Here is a 20,945-nt window from a genome sequence, read left to right as displayed (position 1 = left end):
GGCAGCATGCAGGTCAAATGCAGCAGAGAGTGGAGCACTGTGTTAACTGTGCACTGCCCTCAGTCCCCAGGCTGGAGAGTCCCTCAGCATTACTTGGGGCATGTCCCAGGTCTGGCAGACGTTCTCCCTCTGTGCACACCACACATCTGCATGCCAGTGTGCCCAGTTTGAAGGGAGCCCACACTGAGAAAAAACCAGGCAAGTATGTGGGCAAGGCACTGAAAAATGGTGTGTGCAATGCTCTGCATTTGTGTGTCACATATGTGACACGTATCGCAAAGGCAATAGGTCCTGAACAGAGTGTACTGTCAGGGCAGAAAATCCCCAATATGATCTGAGCAAGGATAAATTACTGGATTAGATCCCTTTTATCTATGGGGTCACACTTCAAAATGCCTACTCCTCTCACAAAATGAGTCCATTAAGCCTAGTAATGGACATAACCAATGTTTATTTGTACCGTAGTTAATGGCTGTGCATAAGTGATCCCATTTACACAAAATCAAGGCAAAGAATCCAGGTATGTTCCAGTGACTCTCAGGACTAGGGAGTCATTACTTTTACACTCTCTGTTATTATCTGTTCATTACTATTTTCTTGCAGAGTAAGTCTCAGATAACATCCTCTAAATCAGGCCTGTGAAGCACAACAGATTTATGCCTGATGAAAGAAAATAGTACAGGGTACTCTGCTATTAATATGTAAAATCTGGAGATGAAGTCACATCTGTATGATGATTTATTTTGGTGGACCACATGTTCTTAAATTCCAGCCTTGCTCTTTTAAACTATCAAGTCTGTCATAAATATTTGATGATGAACAAGCTTATAAAAGTTAAATGCAAAACATGAATAGAGGGAGAGCAAATGTGTAATTTAACTTTTAATTAATTACCAGCACCTTACACTAAAGCCCATCTTCTGTAAGAGGCAAAATTAGTAACAAATTTCTTCCTCACTGTAACCTGATCTAAATGATCAGCATTGCATTTATTTGTATTTTTTAAAGGAAAAGGATAAATTGTCTAGAAACAAGAGAACCAGGAAACAAGAAACAAGGTAGAACAGTCTGGTTTTATTACCATATGTAATCAAAAGCTTTTATTTCCTATCTCTCCTCCTTTTTCTTTTCCTTTCCTGCCTTTTTTTTTCTTTTACAACCGACATTAAGTTGTGAATCACATGTTAGGGGGATGTGGAAATGAAGGGAAACTGGTGACATCACAATACTTTACAACTTTACAACAAATGAGAATCTGAGTTTGTTGCATCTACGAGTGTATAGCAAGGGTGGAAAGCAAAGGCACACATAGGTTCATGAATCCCTCAAAGCAGAGGGTGGAAGAGAACTGGGGTTGGGAAAGGATGAAAACAGAAGACCCACTGAATACAAAATAAACATTTCAAGGTCAACCCAGTAACTGTGTGTACTTTGTGAAGGCAGATCGCTGCACAAGCTGTTGCCATGATTATCCATCTCTGTGTTTTGGGAGAATGTTTTGAGGGATAATATCAAGGGAACCCTGCTTCAGGGGTTGGAGCTTGGTAAAAAGGTAAAAAGGTGTTGAGTTGGCTATTTTTTTTTTAATTACCTTGCTACCTACTGTTTTCAAAGGGTTTTCAGTTTGTTTTTATTAAAACAACAACATTGCTTTGGATACAGATCTATCTACTCCAGTCTGCATAGTTCACTACGGGTGAACAAAACTGTTTCATAAAAGAAGCCATGATGAAATGAAAGAACATGCAAGCACCCTTGTTACACACTTTGGTGTAGACCATCCAGACCTTGTTTATACCATCTATAAGCTAGTGGACTTAAAATCTGTCTTTTCAATCATTCTGAAACAAAACCAAAAACCTGAAAAACAAATGGAAGTATAAAATTTTAAAAAACAAATTGAAACAGAAACAACCACCTTACTCAAACATACTGTTCAGTAGAGATATATATATATATATATATATAAAAAGCTTAGAAGCGATCCCCATCATTTTTCTACAGTATGTTGACACAGTTATTGTAACAGATTAAAAACACAGCTACGTTTTGCATAAACTGAAAGACTGGAAAGGAACTTACACACCTGCGCGCGCACACACACGCACACACCTGTGCGCACGCACACTCCCACACTAGCTACATGCACAGTCACACAAAAGAAACAAAGGAAAAAAAAAAACCACGTTTTTCCCCAAAGAAGTATATGCAGCATCCTTCTGGAGCAGCAGGTAGCTACAGCAGGAGCCTGCCTGCCTGTCCTAGCTCCATGTGCCCTGCATGCTGCAGGGTGTGCGGCTGGGCTTTCTGCAGGGCTTGGCCCCTCTCACCCGTGCTGTCCCCAGGCAGGGGATGTACCAGCTCCATGGACAAGGGTGTTAGTCATTTTCCTGCTGCCAGTGAGAACGATCTCCACGCTGACATGCTGTAAAGGGGGAGCGGGAGGTGGGGGAAAGCAGAACCCCCAGCATGGTGCCTTGGGAGCATCACCACCAGTGGGTGGTTATGAGAGAGGACTTGGCACAGCTAGAAAGTCAAATTTGGAGGGTATGGTGCTAGCCTAATTTCTTTAGGGATGTGGGGTTATGAAAATAACCACCACATTCTTCTTTCAATGTCTTTACTCCAGTTTTTGAAGGGGCTTGGAGGAGGAAGGATCAATAAATATTTGCATTACTCAAAGGGGAAAAAGAAAAAGGTTTTACATACTACAGCTCACAAATATACACAACTGAGGGTGTAAGGCACAAATTTACATGTGGAAGATAACAGGCTATTCACAGATATATTCCCACGAAAAACCCGTGTGATAAGACCATAATTTATGCATGGTAACAGCCGGCATATTAGCTAGTTCACACTGTTTGAGGATTTTGTTTGCCGTCTCACATGCAAGGTGAAATGAGATGGCACATCACAAGCTGGTGCCTTCACAGAAAGTATTAGCTACTGACAAAGCCATGTTGATAGCAATGGTGCACAGATGTGCAGCTTTTAATTTTCTCTTGCAGCTGCTTTAGAAGTTATGAACTTGCGGTATTTGTTGCTGTCTTAGGTCAGAGGCCCAGCCAGCTAATTAGCTGAGAGACTTAAATAGATATCCCCTTTTTAGTTCAGCTAACCAGGCAGTCCAGGCGCAAAGTTCAGAAATCCAGCTCCAACTTATCTAACTCAGTGAATTTCTTGGAAAAATAAAAGAGTTCTAGTTACTCCAGTTAATGGGTTTCACGTTAAATAGGTATAACTTTCAAGGTACTTCTCTGAAAAGCTGCTCACAGGATGATAATGTAGGTCAGCTCCTTAAGAAAAATGAAAGTTGAACAATAAATAAGAGGAGTTACTTGTGTTAACAGTCACGTGTTATTTGTTAAAAGAGAAGGGTAGCAGAAATCTATGACATAGTTTGCCCAAGCTGGCATTTAACTGCTATGACCAAATGACTGTAACACTGAAGGGCATCATTTCACAGTACCTGCTAGTGGTAAACCTCTGCCATTGTTAAGTCAGAGTTAGCTTTATCAATTGATTTTTTTTTTCTTCCTTTTTTAAAAGTTTTTTCCTTTTTTTTTCTTTTTTTTTTTTTTTTTTTACATTTGTATGTTTTTTTACATGTGTTTTGCTTTTCAGAGCGCTCTTTACCAGTTCAGGAATGCGCTGTGCAGTTAGGGGCAGGGGGTGAAATGTCACAGTCATTTTCACCTGTGTGCTTTTGGCTCAATGTTTTTGATGGAGGGTTAGTCTTTTGAGCAAAGAACTGGCAGGCTGTGGGGGTGAATCCTGCAGTTGCAAACCTTCAACCATGGGTCATATGGCTCGGGTTTAAAAAAATATTCCACTTTTCCCAGAGAGCAGAAATCCAACACATCTTCAGCTTGCAACAACCGTCTTCTCAGAGGAGCGAGTGATAACAGTTGCAGAACACTGGCTTTCAAGGGCAACTTCTGCTTAATTGCCATCCTCCTCCCACTCCCCCTTCCCCTCTGATTATGTACACGCATCATTGGGCTTCATGGATGTGGAGAGCGGAGCAAAGGAAGGTTTGGGAGGTACGTCTGGCTTTAGCGAGGGCGTGCGTTTCAAGCCTGACCTCGTCAGGGAGTTGTAGGCAGTGAGGCTCGGCTGCCGGGATACAGTCACAGCCTGTGCCTGGGCAGCATGGACCTGTATGGAGTCCACTCGCTGCGGGGCTGGTGGCGGGTTGTCACCCCGGCCGAAGCTCTGATTGCGGGACAGGTGGGATGAGTTGGAGGAGTTAGTGTTGTTTCTTTTGAGGGTTGATGCCTGATGACTTCTCGTGAGTGAGTTTGTGGGGTAGCTTCTCTTGTAGTCCACGTTGTAAGCAGAGGAGTGCATCTCCAGCCGCTTGCTCAGCCCGCTCTGTGACAGCGAGGTGCCCGGGGGCCCCAGGGAAGCCTCCCTCTGGGGGACTTTTGGTGGCATGCTGTCGAGATTTTCCACCAGGTTAACTCCATGGCTGGGGCTTTTGCTACTGAGGTGGTCCTTGATAGTTTTGTACTCAAGGGTGGCATTCTGGTCCTCCACAGACATCTGAGCTCCATCGCTCATTTTTGGCTGGTCAACATACTCGTGCTGGTAGCCTTGCTGGGCTATGGGCAGGACAACAACACTGGGGATGTGGCTGGGAGAAGCCCTGAGTGGCAGGTCAGTTGGTATCACTGGTGAGGCCATCGAAGGGATGTCTTTTGTGCAGGCATTGATGAGGTTCTGGTTTCTCTCCCATTCCCTACTGCCTCGTCTGGGCTTTCTCTTTTGCTGCAGGGTTGGGGTGGACTCCGGGGTTGGCAGGGCAGCCAGGTCCAGATGGTGCTGGTCAGCTTTGATCAGCATCTTGGCAGTGCTGCCTGGGGTAGCCAGCTTGCCATTGTGCATCAGAGGCGTGAGGATAGCTTCAGGCTTTGGCTCCTTGGACTGAGCATCCCCAAAGAGGCCACTGAGCTTGGAAACACTGCTCATGGAGCCACGGCGGGAGTGGGTGAGCTCCTTCTCCTTCCTCTGAACGGCAGCCATGTCTCTGCGGCGGTGGTCGCAGATGCAGTACACTACGATTCCCGAAAACACAGCCCCCATGACAAAAGCAAGAATAACAGCAATGGCCAACAGGGTGACTGGCACCAGCTGATCATGACCTTTCAGGTAACTCTCCCGAATCACTCCTGCAATAGACAGCATACAGAGATTAAACAAACTAAAGACAAAGGAGGAGCAGGGAGGGGGGGGGAGGCTACTTATCATTAACTACTTTATTCAAAGATGTGCCCCTGGGAGGTTGCTTTGTGTTTTGCAGGGGGATTTTGTTTATCAGCTTGTTCAAATTTGGAGACATACTCTACCTGCCAGCTACATCATCCATGTATAGACTTCAGCTTTCAGTACAGCTTTCAGATCTGGAGCTGAAGACTACAAAGTTCAGGAGTCGAAAGGGAATTTACTAGCTGGACAAGTACAATTGTTTTGAAATCCTGGCCCTGGCCAATTCACACTGACTTCAGCAGACCTTTTAGCTCTCCTCTGACATACTACTCATTCCTCAGCTTCCTATTTCTGATCTCTCCTAGGCTAATACCATCTTATTTTTATTATGGTATGTCATTGATATTCAAAAGCTTTTAAATGGAGGAGAGGAGATAGAATCTTGGTGAATACCAGAGAAGTGTATCCCATATTGTTTAAGGCTTCTTTCTCTGCTCTTCATTCTGTTATCTTTGTCATGTGTTTTATAAGTCAGTGTCACATGCCTGGGTTTCAGAAGGAGGCTTGAGTAACTAAATATAGAGCACAATGTTGAAATTTATTGAGCCTGCTAGGTGACTGTCCTTGCTATTTGAATTTTAAAAGTTCTCTCTTTTCTGAACACTTGAATAGGTTGATGTCTGTGCTGAAGCCTATGCTTTCTGTTCTAAAAGACCTGACCTTGTGCCTCATCCTGTGGTCAGAGTCACTGTCAAATCCTGCTTGGCCATCCAAGCACCCACTGTCTGAGGAGGCACCTTTGGCAGAGCGCATGTCCTCCATTTGAAGTCCCTAATGCAGCATTAATGAACACCTTAAATTTCCAAAGTAAGCTTTTTTCCTGATATGGGCACCAAGCCAGCAGCACTAATGAAATACAAGCAAAAAGCCTGTAATTTTGTTGTTGTTGTTGTTGTTGTTGCTTGTTTGACTTTTTTTTCTAATTTCTGGTTTTGTTCTCACTGTTTACAAAGAGCAGCCACAGTTTGACAAGGAACTGAAGGAATATCTCTCCCACCTCTTCTTCTAGAAAGGGCCCAAGTGCCAGGGGATTAAAAGCTCCACATGCTCAAAGGAAATGTAATAGTTGTCCTTATTTCGGGAGAGATAGAAAGGCAGAAAATACAACTCTAAGGCTCTCCTGAGACTTTGTGAAGGTACAAAACTTCCACCTTGCTAAGCAACTCCTAAAATAAGGTTTTTTCATGTTTTTGGCACAGAAGGTAATTACAATCCAGAATCAGACCCAAACTATGTTAAAAGAATATTAAGAAGTTGCCACTATCTCACAGAAGCCTTTGATAATTATTCTGGCCAAATTGTTCCCATTTTTCTGTCCCAAGTTGATTGCAGCATTTAGGTAGACAAGAGATATTTGCATACAAGAGATGAACTTTATATTTAAAAGCAAAACAGCTCTTGAAATCATAAGCACCTGCATGTGACATCACAGCTGGGTGACACAGAAATTATTGTGCTGTGACAATACAAAGGATTATGATTTCACAAGGAGAATAAATAGCAAGAGCAGATGATCACTTAAGAAAATATGATCCGGCATTCACATAAATGTCCTAATAGTAAAATGTAAGGGCAGGAAAGTAAAACTCAGAAAACAATATATAATTAGAAACAATCTTCAAATTAACTGTTTCAAAGAGAACTCTCTTTTAAAGCGCAGAAGCTTCTTCAGAGGCAGATTCTTCTATTCTTTGTCATCAGCACTTAACAAGAAGCAGTAAAACCTTATTCTGTAATTTAAATGCATGTACAAAATTGCTGTATGTAGAAGAATAGTCTAGTGGTTACAGCACAGTCAGCAGGAACTATATTTCACTGCAAAGGTGTTGGTCTCCTGTGATCCTTCACCTGCTGATATTTGCATCCTAGACTCTGCAGCATTTTGTGGCCAAATTTATTTACGCTTGTAAAACTTTTTGCAGAGATTAACCAGAGAATCAGATAAAGAGTCTTAAATGGGAAGAATGTTGTTTAAATGGGATGGGAAGAATGAAGTTAGGAAAAGCTTCACCTTAAAAAGTCTCATTTAATGGATTTCTGTGCACAAACTTCTCAGGCATGTCCCTTTGAGCACTTATCCAATGTGTTTTGCATGGAAAAAACTCAAAATCTCTGCTCAGTGCCTTCCTAAGGGTGTAAGTACCTACAGTCAAAGCCCAAAAGCATGGGTTCATGACAGGAAAATCATATCTTACTAACTTAATATTCTTCACTGAAAGGATGGTCAGTAATTGAAACAAGCTGTCTATGGAAGTGGTAGGATCATCATCCCTGAAAGTGTCCAAAAAGCATGTCAATGTGCTACCTGGGGACATGGTTTAGAAGAGATCACGCTGGTGCTAGGTTAAAGGTAGAACTTGTGATCCCAGAGGTCTTTTCCAACTTAAATTGTTCTGTGATACTATAATTCTAATATTTTTTTATATATAGACTGGGAACAAGAGGCTGGAGTGCAGCTGTGCGAAGGGAAATGGCATTTTTGGTTGATGGCAAGCTCAGTATGACTCAGCCATAATGGTGGAAAAAAGGGCCATGGGAAAAGGGCCCTTTTCCATGGTGGGAAAATGGCCAACCATATAAAAATATTGGAATGTGTCAACATTCCAACACGCAAAAATGATGGAAAGACTACAGGGCATCAGTGATGAAGTGTGGCTTAAAATAATTGGTTTGTTCAGCTTAGAGTAGACTTCATTGCTACCTAAAACTTCCTCATGACTGGGAGTTCAGGGGGAAAGTGCTGTCACCTCTCTCAGGTATCTGGTGACAGGATGCAAGGGGAATACCTTAAAACTCACGTCCACGCCTGAAATTTCTGCTGGCTGAGGGAAATTTCAAGCTCTGCACTCTCAGTCGTCTGCTTTAGGCTAAGTCCTACTCTATGAGTGCTAGCCTTAAGCCTGCAAAAACCTGCATCACTGCATGAAAAAGCAATGTAAAATCTTCAGCTTTAGGTTACCAGGAGATATCAAAACATTAGCACTCACATGACAAAATTACTGCACAGTCCAGACTGCATGACCCTTTGTGCTCATGAAAGGGGTAGCTGAAATGATGTTGTGCACACTGCTGTTGTTTTACGTGCAGAAATTTATGAGTCTCTTAAAATATCCTAATTCCAGCTCTTTCCTCTTGAACTCAAACCTTCCTGATGTTTATTATGTTTCCTACACTAAAGGATATTTAACATTAGTGCCTTTTCTCTAGGCGGGCACATCTTCTCTGGAAACAAAGTCAGTTTAATGATATCGTTTATTTCTTATCAGGGATCTCTTCCATGTGTCATTAGTCATACAAACAATCCCACTAACTTCAATGTAAATAAAAAAAAAAAAACGGGCAAGGTTTGACCCTTCATCAGTGTCCATGGAATAGATAAAAAAACTAAGTAATAAAAAAGTAGGAGAAATGCTCAGCATCCTACTGTCATGACCACAGAATGGGTGGGGGTGGTCCAGAATTTAACATGATATATCAGCCTATAGGCTGATAATTGCAGTTGTTGTTCATCAACATGTCAAACCTTAACATCAGCAGTAACTGCGCAGAGGGATGACTAAGGAAGTGTGTGATCCCAACCATGTCAAGTGTGAGGCAAACTCTTCATGTCACTTTACAGACTGTATTCTGTATGCTTTTACCTAGGCCTGCAATTCTTAAAGAACATCACAGCCCACATGGCAAGTCCAGCATCCTTCATTTGCACTTGTTGTTCAAGGAATTAAAATGAAGAAGAAAATAATCAGAAAAATGTAGGGTATACATTTTTGAAAGGCAAGTAAAATATTTGGACTCCCAGGCTTGAGGAAATACCTATTATTGAAAAATTTTACATTTATTTATTATCTGACATACTTTTAAAACATCATGTACTGGAAAACTGAATGGGCTGGCTTCATAGAACCAGTAATAGATATATATTATATACCAGATATAAGTGTCCCCATATTAAAACATCTTAATTAATAATAAAATTATTATTCTATATTAAATACATTTAAAATATTATGTCCAGCACTTTACTGTTTGAAATATATCATTTGCAAAAGTGAAAAGACATTACTTATTTTATTTTATGTGGTCTGAATCTACATCCCAGACTATTTTCTCTAGTGCATTGAGACCTATCACCTTGGATAACAACAAACTGTTATTTTGAAAGGGATAGTTTTGACAGAATTATCTGTATTAACATTGTACTCCAAAGTTGGGTGGTGGTAAAAAGAAAAGTAAACCTGAAAATGTTACAAAGAAATAGATGACATCAAATATTTGGATTTCAAGGATGAGATCTTACATGTTGTGTCACTAATGCCCCAAACATTCTGACATTTACTGACCTCCCTGGACACTTCTTTTTAAGCTCTCTCCCTTAGAAATCCCAGTTGGGCTTACAAGTTCAATGTCCTCCTACATGTGATGTAATATTATTTCTGGCTACTAAAAGTGACAGTCTAGTCACCTGATATTCTCCTTTTCCATGGCTATTTTGATTCCCATAGACAACCTGATCCTTCCTCCTCCATTAACTTTCTGTAATTTCATCCCATGTCCTTTTGTCTGCATCTCCTAACATTGCCATTCATTTTCTCAGTCAGTATACCCTGCGCTGTAACAGTCTGGAACATGCAAAATCACCTCTTCTCACTCATCTAATGAGAGAGAAGACCTGATATGGTATTGTGTTGTACTGCTATGCATAATTGATTCCTTCTTCCAGCAAAACCTCTAGCTAAGGTACACAGTTTGGGCTGGCTGGTCGGTTAATAGGACTGAAAAATGTTTCCAGACCTTCAAGTGATTCAACTCTGAAATGAGCTAGGACATGTGTAAATTCCATGAGTACAGCATTGATCTAGTTAAAGGTAGTTGTTACTAATGAGCAAAGAGATATTACATTTTATATCAATAATACATATACTATTGTTAAAGTTATGGGAGATGGGAAAGGCAGACTTGTGATATGTCTCTGGGTAAGAATAATACAGAAAAGACCAGAGGTTATGCAAAGATATATATCTCCTGTATGCTAGACTATCATAAGCAGGAAAGTGAGGCTCCCTCTTTTCACCAATTAAAAAATCATTCAGGATTTTGGACAGTACCTATGCTAAAAAAACAAGTTAAAAAGCAAGATGTGTATGAAAATACTGATGAAGCTATTCTGGAGATGCTCTGCTCTTTCTAATTGTAATAGAAAAGAAATTCCAAGGGCAGCAATGTAATTAAAATGAAAAAATCACAAAGGGATTAGGTTCATCCTAAGGAATATATTGCATGAGCATAACTGAATAAGAATAATGAATATCAACACAAAAAACTTCATCAAAGGAGGACAGATAAAGGATGACATGGAGACTGAACTAGTTACTCCTTTTCCTGCTCCTATTTAAAAAAAAAACAAATCCCCACTCTGATCTGTAATCAGAAATGTAAGAAAATTAGGAATTAAGTATGAACCATGATAGAAAAAAGAGGTAAATCTACTTAGATACCAGACATTTTAAAATTGTCTTAAGGAATTCGTCCCCCATGGCTCAAGGAGCTAGCCAAAGCAATTTTTAGACATTGTATGCTATCTTGGACAATGGTGGGGGAAGTACAAACATAAAGAGCTCTGGAAAAGGACAAGTGTATTACACGCCTTTGAGAATAGCCAAATGGAGGACAAAACACAGACCTACCAGTAAAATCTTTCAAATGGGGGTGGCTCTAGAACAAGTAATAAAGCAATCAATTTAATGAGCACCCAAAGAATAAAGTAATTAAAAAGGGAAAAAAAAAAAAAAAGTAAAGCAAATTTTCCAGAAGTAAATTACGTTAAACAAGACAAGCTTCCTCTCTTGGCAGGATAAACAGCTTACTTTTTGTAGGGAAGGACTAAGTATGACAGCCCTTGACTTCTCTAAAGCCTTTGACTTATCTTCTCAGAAGTAAATGAAAGCAAGCTAAAACGTGCTAAAAAGCTGCAGTTGAAAAGTGCTGATCAAAGGTTTCCCTGGAAAGAGATCTGAAGTAAGGTGTTGGTCTCAGGAGAACAGCAATTAAAACAGGCATCTGGAGAAAGGAGACCTCGACTCCAGAGGCCCAGAAAACGCTCTGTATCCTTTTAGCATGTACAGCATAAAAAGAAACATCTCATGATGAAGCCTAAATTTCCTTGTCTCACCTGTGATCCCTGTGTGACATGAATGGCAGGACATCAAGAAAAGCCCCACAGGCACATTCCTTTCAGTCTAAGTTCTGGTGTATGCTTTGCAGTGAGTACAAACTGAAATTGCAGCTTATAACCCCCACAACTCATTAATAATGAAAACAAGCAGCAAATCATTCCCCATTTGAATAGCTTGATGACTTTTAGTGATACAAGAGTTTGGATGCTGCCCTCTTCCACAAGCAAGCTGAAGCTGGTAAGGATAACTCTCGGGACAGACAGCGATACCTGGCCTGCCACTGCAAGCTCCTGTGTGTGAATAACAGCTACCTGTCCTGAAAAGTGACACCTTTCAGTCTGAGCACTGCAGTTTGTTGCAGTGTGGAGACAAAGAAATTATTTATGGCAGGCAGAGGTGTGTCCTGGGAAATGGGAAGACTACATGCCACAAGCACCACAATCGCTCTGTGATCAGATCCACAGGGAACTGTCATTGTCTGTCTTTCCAAAGTTGACTGCAACAGTTGGTAAAGTAATAACCCAAAATGGTGACACACATGAAACTTGAAACACCAAAGTGGGAAATGAAGAATGATGTTTTGGAAGGGAAATGAGGGAATAACTATCAGGAAATAAGGTAATATTTATCTCCAGACCACACACTAAGAGCAGTTAAGGCATGAGTGTCATCGCGGTGTTAAGTGTCACCTCTCTAGCTAAATGGGAATAAGCCCACATCCATCTCCAATAGCTACAAAATCATTTGAGACTTTCCACTGAACAAGCCATTGTTCCAGAAAAGCACAATGATTTCTTTACCATTGTTATCTAAGGGGAAAACTCAGCAGTTAATTTCATTCTTCAGTGCAAGCTTCTCTGTAGGATGTACATCTCCCTCACCTTAGGCTTGCAAGAAACATTGGTGGAAAACCTCATTATGAATAGAGGTTTTTATGGGCTTCAGAATATCTTTTTAAAGTACCACTGAAAAGGTTTTCAACATGTGTCTCCAGGTGTTAGAAATGTATTTACAGGTAGTCTCATGCTGCTAAAAGACTATTTCAGACTGGAAAATCCCTGCAGGTATTAACAAGCTTTCTTCCTCTTTTTTAACTAGCAATCATAATTAAAAAGAAAAAAAAAAACAACAACCTCCAGAAAACAACCAAACAAAAAAATCTCCAGACAAATTTAGACTGAACTCTGAGATTTCAGTGTCAGAAAAACAGAGGAACGATCAAAGTCTACCATGCATTTCTGAGATCTTATCTCATGTTTTCCTGAAGGAATAATTTGAAGATTTTATATAAACCAATCATACTATTATCCCAAGGACTTGGTGTTTGCCACTTTAATGGAATTGCTGTGTTGAAAACAGTGAGAACACCTTTTCTTCATCTTTTTTCTGGCTGCCAGGACTCATTGTGCTGGCTCAGTGCAACACTAACCAGTACCCATATTTCTGGACTCCTGGTGTCACCAGCTAGGAAAAAGCCCAGCACAAACATTCATAGTTAAAGCTGCTGGAAAATGCTTTCCCCTGCCTTCCCTCTCAGTAAAACTGTATAGTTGACTTGTAAAGGTCCACAACACTAAAGTTTTGCATGACTGTGTTGAGAAAAGCAATCCATCTTTCATACTCTATCCTAGGGCTCTCAAAGCCAGCTGCCTGAGCTAGTAGTCTGAGGTATCCAGCAAGGAAAATGTGGGGGCATGAAGTTGGAAAGAGAATGAATTTTTTTAAGAAAAAACCTTCAGTTACAAAAAGCCTGGGGATCATTGGAGGTATGAGAAGAAATCACACTTCAGAACTATGAAAAAAAAAATCAATAAATAATGTGACTGAAGTAACCTGCAACAAAGCTTTGAAAACTACCTAAGCAATCTGATCAGCTCTAGTGGCCTCTGTTAGGGTTTTCTGTTCCCTTATCAGATCTATTTCAGAAACAATCCCTCTAGAACAAGTTTATCAACTGATCTTTAACAGTGGCTTAATTTCTTCTTTCAGCTGGTTCATCATTTTATCATTTCTCTCCACTTTCCATTAATGATTGCCAACACGACTCTATAGAAAAAAGATGGTTGTAATTTACAAAAGGAAGGGAGATCAACATGTCCATATGATATAACTTGTGACTCTTGAAGCAACATTTTAAGAATGGATTTTGATTATTTGGTTTTAGTTTGATTATGAGCCCGCAATCCAATTTTTCTGCATGCTACAGTGGCCATACAAAATTCACACCATGGCCTTGTGAATTGGCACTTGTGAATTTTGAAACAAGGGATTATTATAGAGGGAAATCACAAAAGCTGAACCAGAAAATTCATGCTCAGGCAATTTTCACCCCCAGTGGAGTGAAGGAGAGACAAGACTGAAAAAGACTGGAATAGGAAGGTCATAAAGCTTTTTAATTGTGTTACTTCTGAGCAGTATTTCTGTAAATGAACTAGTTTGTTAAGTTTGCAGGTATGGGAGAAAGCTTGCCTGACACAACCTCCTGCATGTATAATATAATGAAAGTCATTACAGTCCTGAAGCCAGCCCCATTTTGCTTGTCCCAGTGGCTAAGTTCAGGGCCAGCCCTTGCACTAGAAAGCATTTGACAACCTTTCTCCCACTGGCAGGTGGAGATAATTTTGAACTTCCCTGATTTCAGTACTTTCCTTCACCTCTCACCCTTTCCTGGTGAGCAATGATAATTTTAGATGCCTCTGCGTGATGGAGAATAAGCAGATATATCAGGTCGCTTCAAAAAAAATCCCAAAACCATAAAACACAGGCATTCACAGTAGTTAAAAACAAGATGTATAAAATCCAAATGTCAAGGAAAATTAATTCTTTTGTAGCTTGTCTCGGCAGACACAAACTTTATGCTGCTTTGCATCTTAAAACAAAAATTTCCTTTAAAGTCTGCAGCATTTCCTCTAATGACGTACAAGAAGCTCAGTGCACATTCTGGGACCTTTCTAGTATGCCTGGGATAAGCTTAAACATATACAGCTGCTCTTTATTAGCTTACTTCAGGGGATCTTTCACAGCTGGGTTAAAATAGATATACATATGTTTGGCTGAATATGCATGATTTCTGGGCTCCAGAGAAGTTGTTGTAGCCTGCAAAGTGAATCTCTCATCTTCACAGTTCCCATTTCACTGCAAGGAGCTCCTCTGATGGCACAGAACAAGTGTTGGGTGTTTTTTTTTTTTTCAGTTTTTTTTTTCTTTTCCTGATGTGGGCATTATGTATTCTGAGCAGCCCAGTGCCTTTCTGGAATAAGTTTTATGAATAGTGTCACGGAAAAAGAAGCTGTCACTGAGAAATTCTGTGGCTTTTCCTCTCCTTTTATACAGCGTGTTTTGAACTATGGCCTTTCTGCACAACAGGGAAAAGTGAAGTTTGCAGAATGTCAACATAAGCAGCTCTCCTTAGCAGGCTGAAGCTCAAAGCAGCCTTATGGTAGAATTTGGGTTAAATTTCAAACACTGCACATAATCTAAAAGTAAAAATTGTTTCCTCATCAACTCTGATCTTGCTTAAAGACACAAAAATGCAAATGCGAATTTTGAGCTAATAGGGCAACTGAATGCATCACAGCTGAACTAACAAAGGAGTCATCTATTAAATATTCAAAGACAAATAGTAAGACAATACCCTATATCTCCTGTTCTCCAAGGCTCCTGGAAATTATAACTAAATTGTTGAACAACTATGTGACCAAGCCAACAGTGTTTATTCATGCACACAGACTGTATTTCTTAGAAACAGTCCTTTTCCCCACAACTGGGCTGGGCTGGTGAATGCTAGGAACATGGCTGGACCCCTTGTTAGCTCTGCCTTTACACAGAGGAACAATGAAACCTCTTCTGTGATTAAAATGCCATCACTGTATATTGCATGACAGGAAACAAACACTGCAGATTAGCTCTTCATTTCTCCTACACTCATGAGCACAGCAGGTGTAGTCAAAAGGCCTGGACTTAAGAATTAAAACATGCCCCTACCAGGGATACTGAGGAAGACTGCTTCTTCCAGAAAGATTTGCAGAGCTGATAAAAAAATAGATTATACATGTCTGATATTAGGTTTACCATTTCCCTTTGTATTGCAGTACCATTGCCTTACCTACCTTTGAATACTTTAAGTGGGATTGTGATGAGTTTGAAACACAGATTGTAACAGTCAGCAAGACTAATTTTACTGCTAGTTCTTCGATATCTCACAACTCTTCAAGTATAACTAAAAGAACCTTTCTTTCCTCTGTTACATTAATTCACATCCATAGTATGTCCAGTAAAGCAAACGTAGTTACTCCAGCCATGTCCTGAGGTAAAAGACAGCATTTCCCTTATGGACTTGGTGCCCAGATGTTGCTATGGTCTCACTTAATTTTCTCTCTCCAGTGGTACCTTCTTTCATCCATTTTTGTCTTATTTATAGTTCTCTGCTTTTTTTAAACCTAATTCTTTTTGTTTTAGTACCTCCCTACCTTGCAGATGCTAGTATAATGTGTGCACATTTATACTTTATTGCTGTAACTCCATTGAATGTTTCCGGTGTACATTTTTTAACGTGCTCTGTAATTATTATGGCCAGTCTCTTCCCTGGATGAGGTGAACCTGTAGGTTCATCTCAGAGGACAAACGTTGGCAAGTTGGTTCCTGCCCCAGCTCCAGTAAAGCTGCGCTGAGTCCAGCAGTAATATACCCAGAGCAGTGTGGGCAAACAAGTGTCCTCTCCAACATACAATCAAATCCCATGCAGATATCCTCTCAATTGTCCAGCAGCAGGCCAGGCAGACACACCCGTCTGTTTTACCAAACATCTCACAAACAGCAGTGTTACTGCTGCAAATAACAATTACCCCAGGCTTGCAATCAGTTCTGCTACTGGGTAAAATTTTACTTTTCTAGATTTACTTCAGTAATTTGTCCAGTTCCTGCTCATGCTCTTTAACCCAGCATTTTCCAGTGCTGCAGGAAAAACAGGGAGCTTACACAGCTAGTTAGTCAACACGAAGGTAGCTCCTGCAACAAGGAACGTGACTGGGTTTTTCACATTTGTAGATTAGCTCTCAAGACATGTTTACTGATCTACAGATATACAAACTCCCATGTAAGAGGTTAAAGCCTAATTTATTTTCCCAGCATAGGAACCCTATGAATTTTTATCATTATCTCTTTTCACTTGGGGACATTTAACACGGTGTAGGTGAGATCAAACCTTTCGAGGGAAGCACTGCTGATGGTATCAAGTTGTCTTGCCATGAGCAAGTAGAGATAAACTGTATTGTTTTTCCAGGTCTTGATGCTGGGTATATGAAAGTAGCTACTGATTTGATATTAGTAGTTTAGTTCAATGAGTGTGAACTGCACACTGAGATATGAAAAAACCCCTGTGTACACAAAATTAATTGGTCTTACTGGATGACTGCCTCAGGACATTGCCTGTTGCTGGTCATATTTAGACAAAAAACATATAAAGAGCTGCAAAACTGTAAGACTTCTTTAAGACACTGAATAGAGACTCCTGTTTTGTAGAGATAAAGCTGAATGGTGTCTGCAAAAAAAGAGCAGTGCTCTTTATGTTCCTTGTTATGAGCCATGATTGCACAAACCTCTGCACAGGCTGTGGTGAATGCAGGAGGTTCAGTGTGGACAGCAGGCAGAAGAAAGGACAGAGGGAACTCCTGCACTGTGCCCTCCTTTGAGAGGCTCTGACTGGGACTCATTCAGCAATGAATGCACATGGAGAATTGCTGAACTCTTTGATGGGAGCCATGAGCTGGTAGCAGAAATAAATTTCTCCAGTGCTGGCCATGGCCTCAAAGTCACATTGATGGCCTTTTCTGCACCACTTGGTAAGACCACTTCTGTGAGGATCCTCAAAAACCAGTGGTACCCAGTGTCCACCCAGCACCGTGGCTTCTGTTGCACTCACGCTGCTTGCTTGCAAACAGAAACTTGGTGTTTATTCAAGAACAAGAATTTACTGCTTTAAAGAATAAGAAAACATCAAAAACATATGTGCTTCTCAAAAGACTTTTCGAATTATTTTAGTGAAGGCTTTGGTCAGGTGTTTCTGCACATGCTTAAATTCTCTGTATGTGTGGTACTGTTTGTGTTCAGCAACTGCAGATCTTTCAGGCTCTCCAAAAATACCCCTCTGTTTCTCTCTACAAGGACATGATAGCGGATAGCAGTAGCTTTGTAGGGCTTCGAAAATGTGCCTACTTTCCCCCAACTGCCTTTTCTTTTTATATAACAGCTGCTCTTTTATTTTCTATCACAATTGTGGGTAAGATGGGATGGAACATGAACAAGATGGCATATTATTGACAGCATGCAGCTGGCGTTATTTTCCAATTAAAAAATCCTTGATGGGCATATGAAAGAACTGTCTAGTTTATGCCCAGTTGTGACAATGCTATCAAGCTGCCCCCTCAGCTGAGATTTTATTTCACAGAGATAAGCAATCTTTGGTTGCTAGTAGAAGAACAACAGTTTAATATCCTGGCCAACACAAAATTGGTGATTAATATGCTGTTAGCCATTTCCAAATGTTTGTGGTATTGTATAGCTGTGCCAGAAGTTCTTCTTAATGCTTCCTGAGCAACTACTCTATAAACTGCTCTAAGCCCTTCTAATGCCAATGGAGCTGTTAAAATCCCCTTGAGCAGGGACCCTGACTTATTCTGCTCTGCTGGGGCAGGGAGAGTTATCAGACTATCAGCTGGTGGTTTAAAAACACCAATGCTCAGTGTACACAGAGTTGTTTGTGCATTTAGTTGCCTAACTGTGACAAGTCTTTTTTGAGGACATGAGTGACTGAGATTTAAAAAAAAAAAACTTACAGCTTTGCCAGCAAACCTCCTTTTCTTTTCCCTCACAGTGGTGTTAGGATGTGCATTTTTGATACACTATCTGCTTCTAAACTTCTCAATAAAGAGCCCTTAAGACACATTTTTGTAACATGAGAATAAGGACATGTCTTTTCCCTATCCTCTCTCAGCCACCGGCACAATCTTGGAGCACATGATTAAAGTCCAGCAAAAGTTGCAATGATAACCAGATAGCAGAGAGTACAGTGCCTCACTAAATGGCTATCAAGGAGTTCAAAGGAACACCTCCCTAAACACCCGACTAAATTAAAGAAATTCAGAGGAACAACTGCTTCCCAAACACAATGAAATTTGTTATCTGTATTTAATGTTCAATAAAACTGAGATTGCAAAACCTAAATTATGCCCTCTCCAGGTTTTTAATTTTTTAATTAACTACATGCTGCTGATCAGTAAGCACCAGCCCATGCTGACACAAGGAATTAAGTGTGCCTATTTTACAGTCAAAGAAAACTAAGAAAAACATAAAAGTTATTTGGGATCCTTCCTATATAATTGAAGAGATATTGATAACTATTAACTAAAAGTTAATGAATATGAGAAAAATGTAGGTGGTGTTTTTTACAGGGCAGGTAATTAGACAGTTGACAGTTTACAGACCATATTAACAGTGCTCTGAACCAGAACTGTCAATGTTTAGGTCATTGCAAAATTACCACATCACATCTGAACTATTAATTAATATGGTAATTGAAACTCGGCACATCCTATATGAGAAAAATGAATTATTCAAATATCTTTAACAGCATATTGACATTTTAATTGTACACTGGCATTAAGAAAACTAAAAGGTGTTTAAATATCTTTCAGCTATTAGATTTTCTGCTATTAAATCCCTTTGAATGTTAAACCAGTGTCAGAAATCTCTTGTTTAAAGTGCCAGACTCTCCTCCCAATTCAGCATCTTGATTTAGCACGACATCTCCTTATAATCAATATAACATCACAAAAATGAAACTGGGTAACCTGTCCACCAGTTATGCCTTGCTATTTCTAGATAGAGTAGTGTCTCTGTGGAGCAAGCACACCCTACAGCGAATTCCCAGCTCTTGATAAATATGTCAGTGCTACAAAGGTCAAACAAGAGCACGAGGCAGTCTGTGCTCTTCCACTGAGCCATCCTCACCGGGTGACAGTGGATGAGTGCAGCTGGGGATCTGCTCCACCACCAATAGCTCTAGTGCCCTGAACTCTGAGCAGCTGCCTTGACAAATTAGATGTGGCCTCTTTTATTAAAAAAGCACATCAGGGTCCTGGGGCAATGACAGTTTTTTCCCTCTTTTAGTAAGACAAGCCTCTGCAGCTCATTGCAGCCTGGAAATGGATAGCCTGACTTGAAATCTATGCAGGTGGACAATTACAGGTCAAGGATACCTGCTGTTTCCAGAAGCCACATTTGATAACACCTATTTTAAACTTCATAATTTTTTTATTTGTAGGATCTAATGTGGGAGCACAGAAGCTCTGTTTTCATAACCAGATCAATACAACCTCTTCTGTTACTTTCTCTACTAAACAGAAAATGGCTCTTGGTTCTAATCTTGCCACTCAATGTTTCCACTTCTGCTAGTTAAATCTTAAATTTGTACTGTTAGTGAAATGCAGAAATGTTTTGAATTCTGAAAATGTTAAGTGAGTGTCAGTGCTAAAGTATAGGCATTTCTTTAAGTGTGGCACAGGCAGTTGGCGTGTGCTGGAATACACCCCACCATTATCTTGAGTTCCTCATCCTTGCCTGTCTTTTGCAGTTAAATCTGTTCCTTTCCTTACACTTTCAGATGGCCACTTTAGAAAATCTGTGACTAAATGAACTGGAGCTTTCTTTACATAAAGTTTGAAATGCAGGCTTAGTCACAGAGAAGGCACAGTAAATTGCTGCCCAATCCTCTATTATAACCCTGTGTTTGACTAAAATTGGCTTAAAGATGTGGCCCTGCTCAGAGATTTAGCTCCTGACATCTTTTCTGAATGCTATGTCTCTGCTCTGTCTCTTCACTCTTGTTCTCAGAGAAACTTACTAAAATATCATTAAAAAAGTCTGAAGAAAGTCTGTCAGAAACATCCTTCCAGCATTCTTTTTTCATGAATTTCATATACAATTTCCATTTTATTAATTAGCATCTACTTTACTACTGTCACTGATTGAACTTGAGGATGTAATCTGAGATGATTAGCTGTCTCTAGCCATGGGAGCAGACAGCTCATACATGCAAGATAGAACAGAAGAAGGATCAGTGTCATTTCTCTGGACAAGTCTGTTGTGTTCCCTTAATCCTGACTGCAGAGCCCTCCTGGTGCATGTCACAGGACACCAGCCATTCCAGTGTGGTGAGATCATAAATCTTCTGGCATGTTTGCGAGTTATTAGCCTGGTCTAGTGAGTCAGGTATCTGGCCACTAAAAACTGTACTGGGAAATTTGGTCCTATTCAAATGCTAACAATGGCTTTCAGGTGTTTATCTGATATGGTGCTGGAACAGTGCTCCACAGTAGATATGCTGGGATTAGTTTTTGGGACATCCAGTTCCTGGACAAGTTGCTCATTAGAGGCATTTTAGGCAAATATAGGAGTGGTTGTTTGTTCTTAAAAAAATATTTTTTTAAAAATTTCAACCAAGCA

At 40.2% G+C, this 20,945-nt stretch overlaps 1 protein-coding gene across 5 annotated transcripts in view; it reads right to left on the bottom strand.

Moving 5' to 3' along the window:
• Positions 1-1,054: 1,054 nt before the first annotated feature.
• Positions 1,055-20,945, bottom strand: part of SEMA6A (semaphorin 6A) — a 119,179-nt gene continuing 99,288 nt past the window's right edge. For all 5 annotated transcript variants that reach the window (XM_066568686.1, XM_066568687.1, XM_066568689.1 and 2 more), the window contains one exon: positions 1,055-5,174. In XM_066568686.1, coding sequence (XP_066424783.1) covers positions 3,985-5,174 — 1,190 coding nt within the window. In that variant the 3' untranslated portion in view covers positions 1,055-3,984. The remainder of the gene's footprint in view (positions 5,175-20,945) is intronic.

The sequence above is a fragment of the Molothrus aeneus genome, chromosome Z (assembly GCF_037042795.1).
Source record: "Molothrus aeneus isolate 106 chromosome Z, BPBGC_Maene_1.0, whole genome shotgun sequence".
Lineage (NCBI taxonomy): Eukaryota > Metazoa > Chordata > Aves > Passeriformes > Icteridae > Molothrus > Molothrus aeneus.
This window is presented reverse-complemented; position numbering and strand designations above follow the sequence as displayed.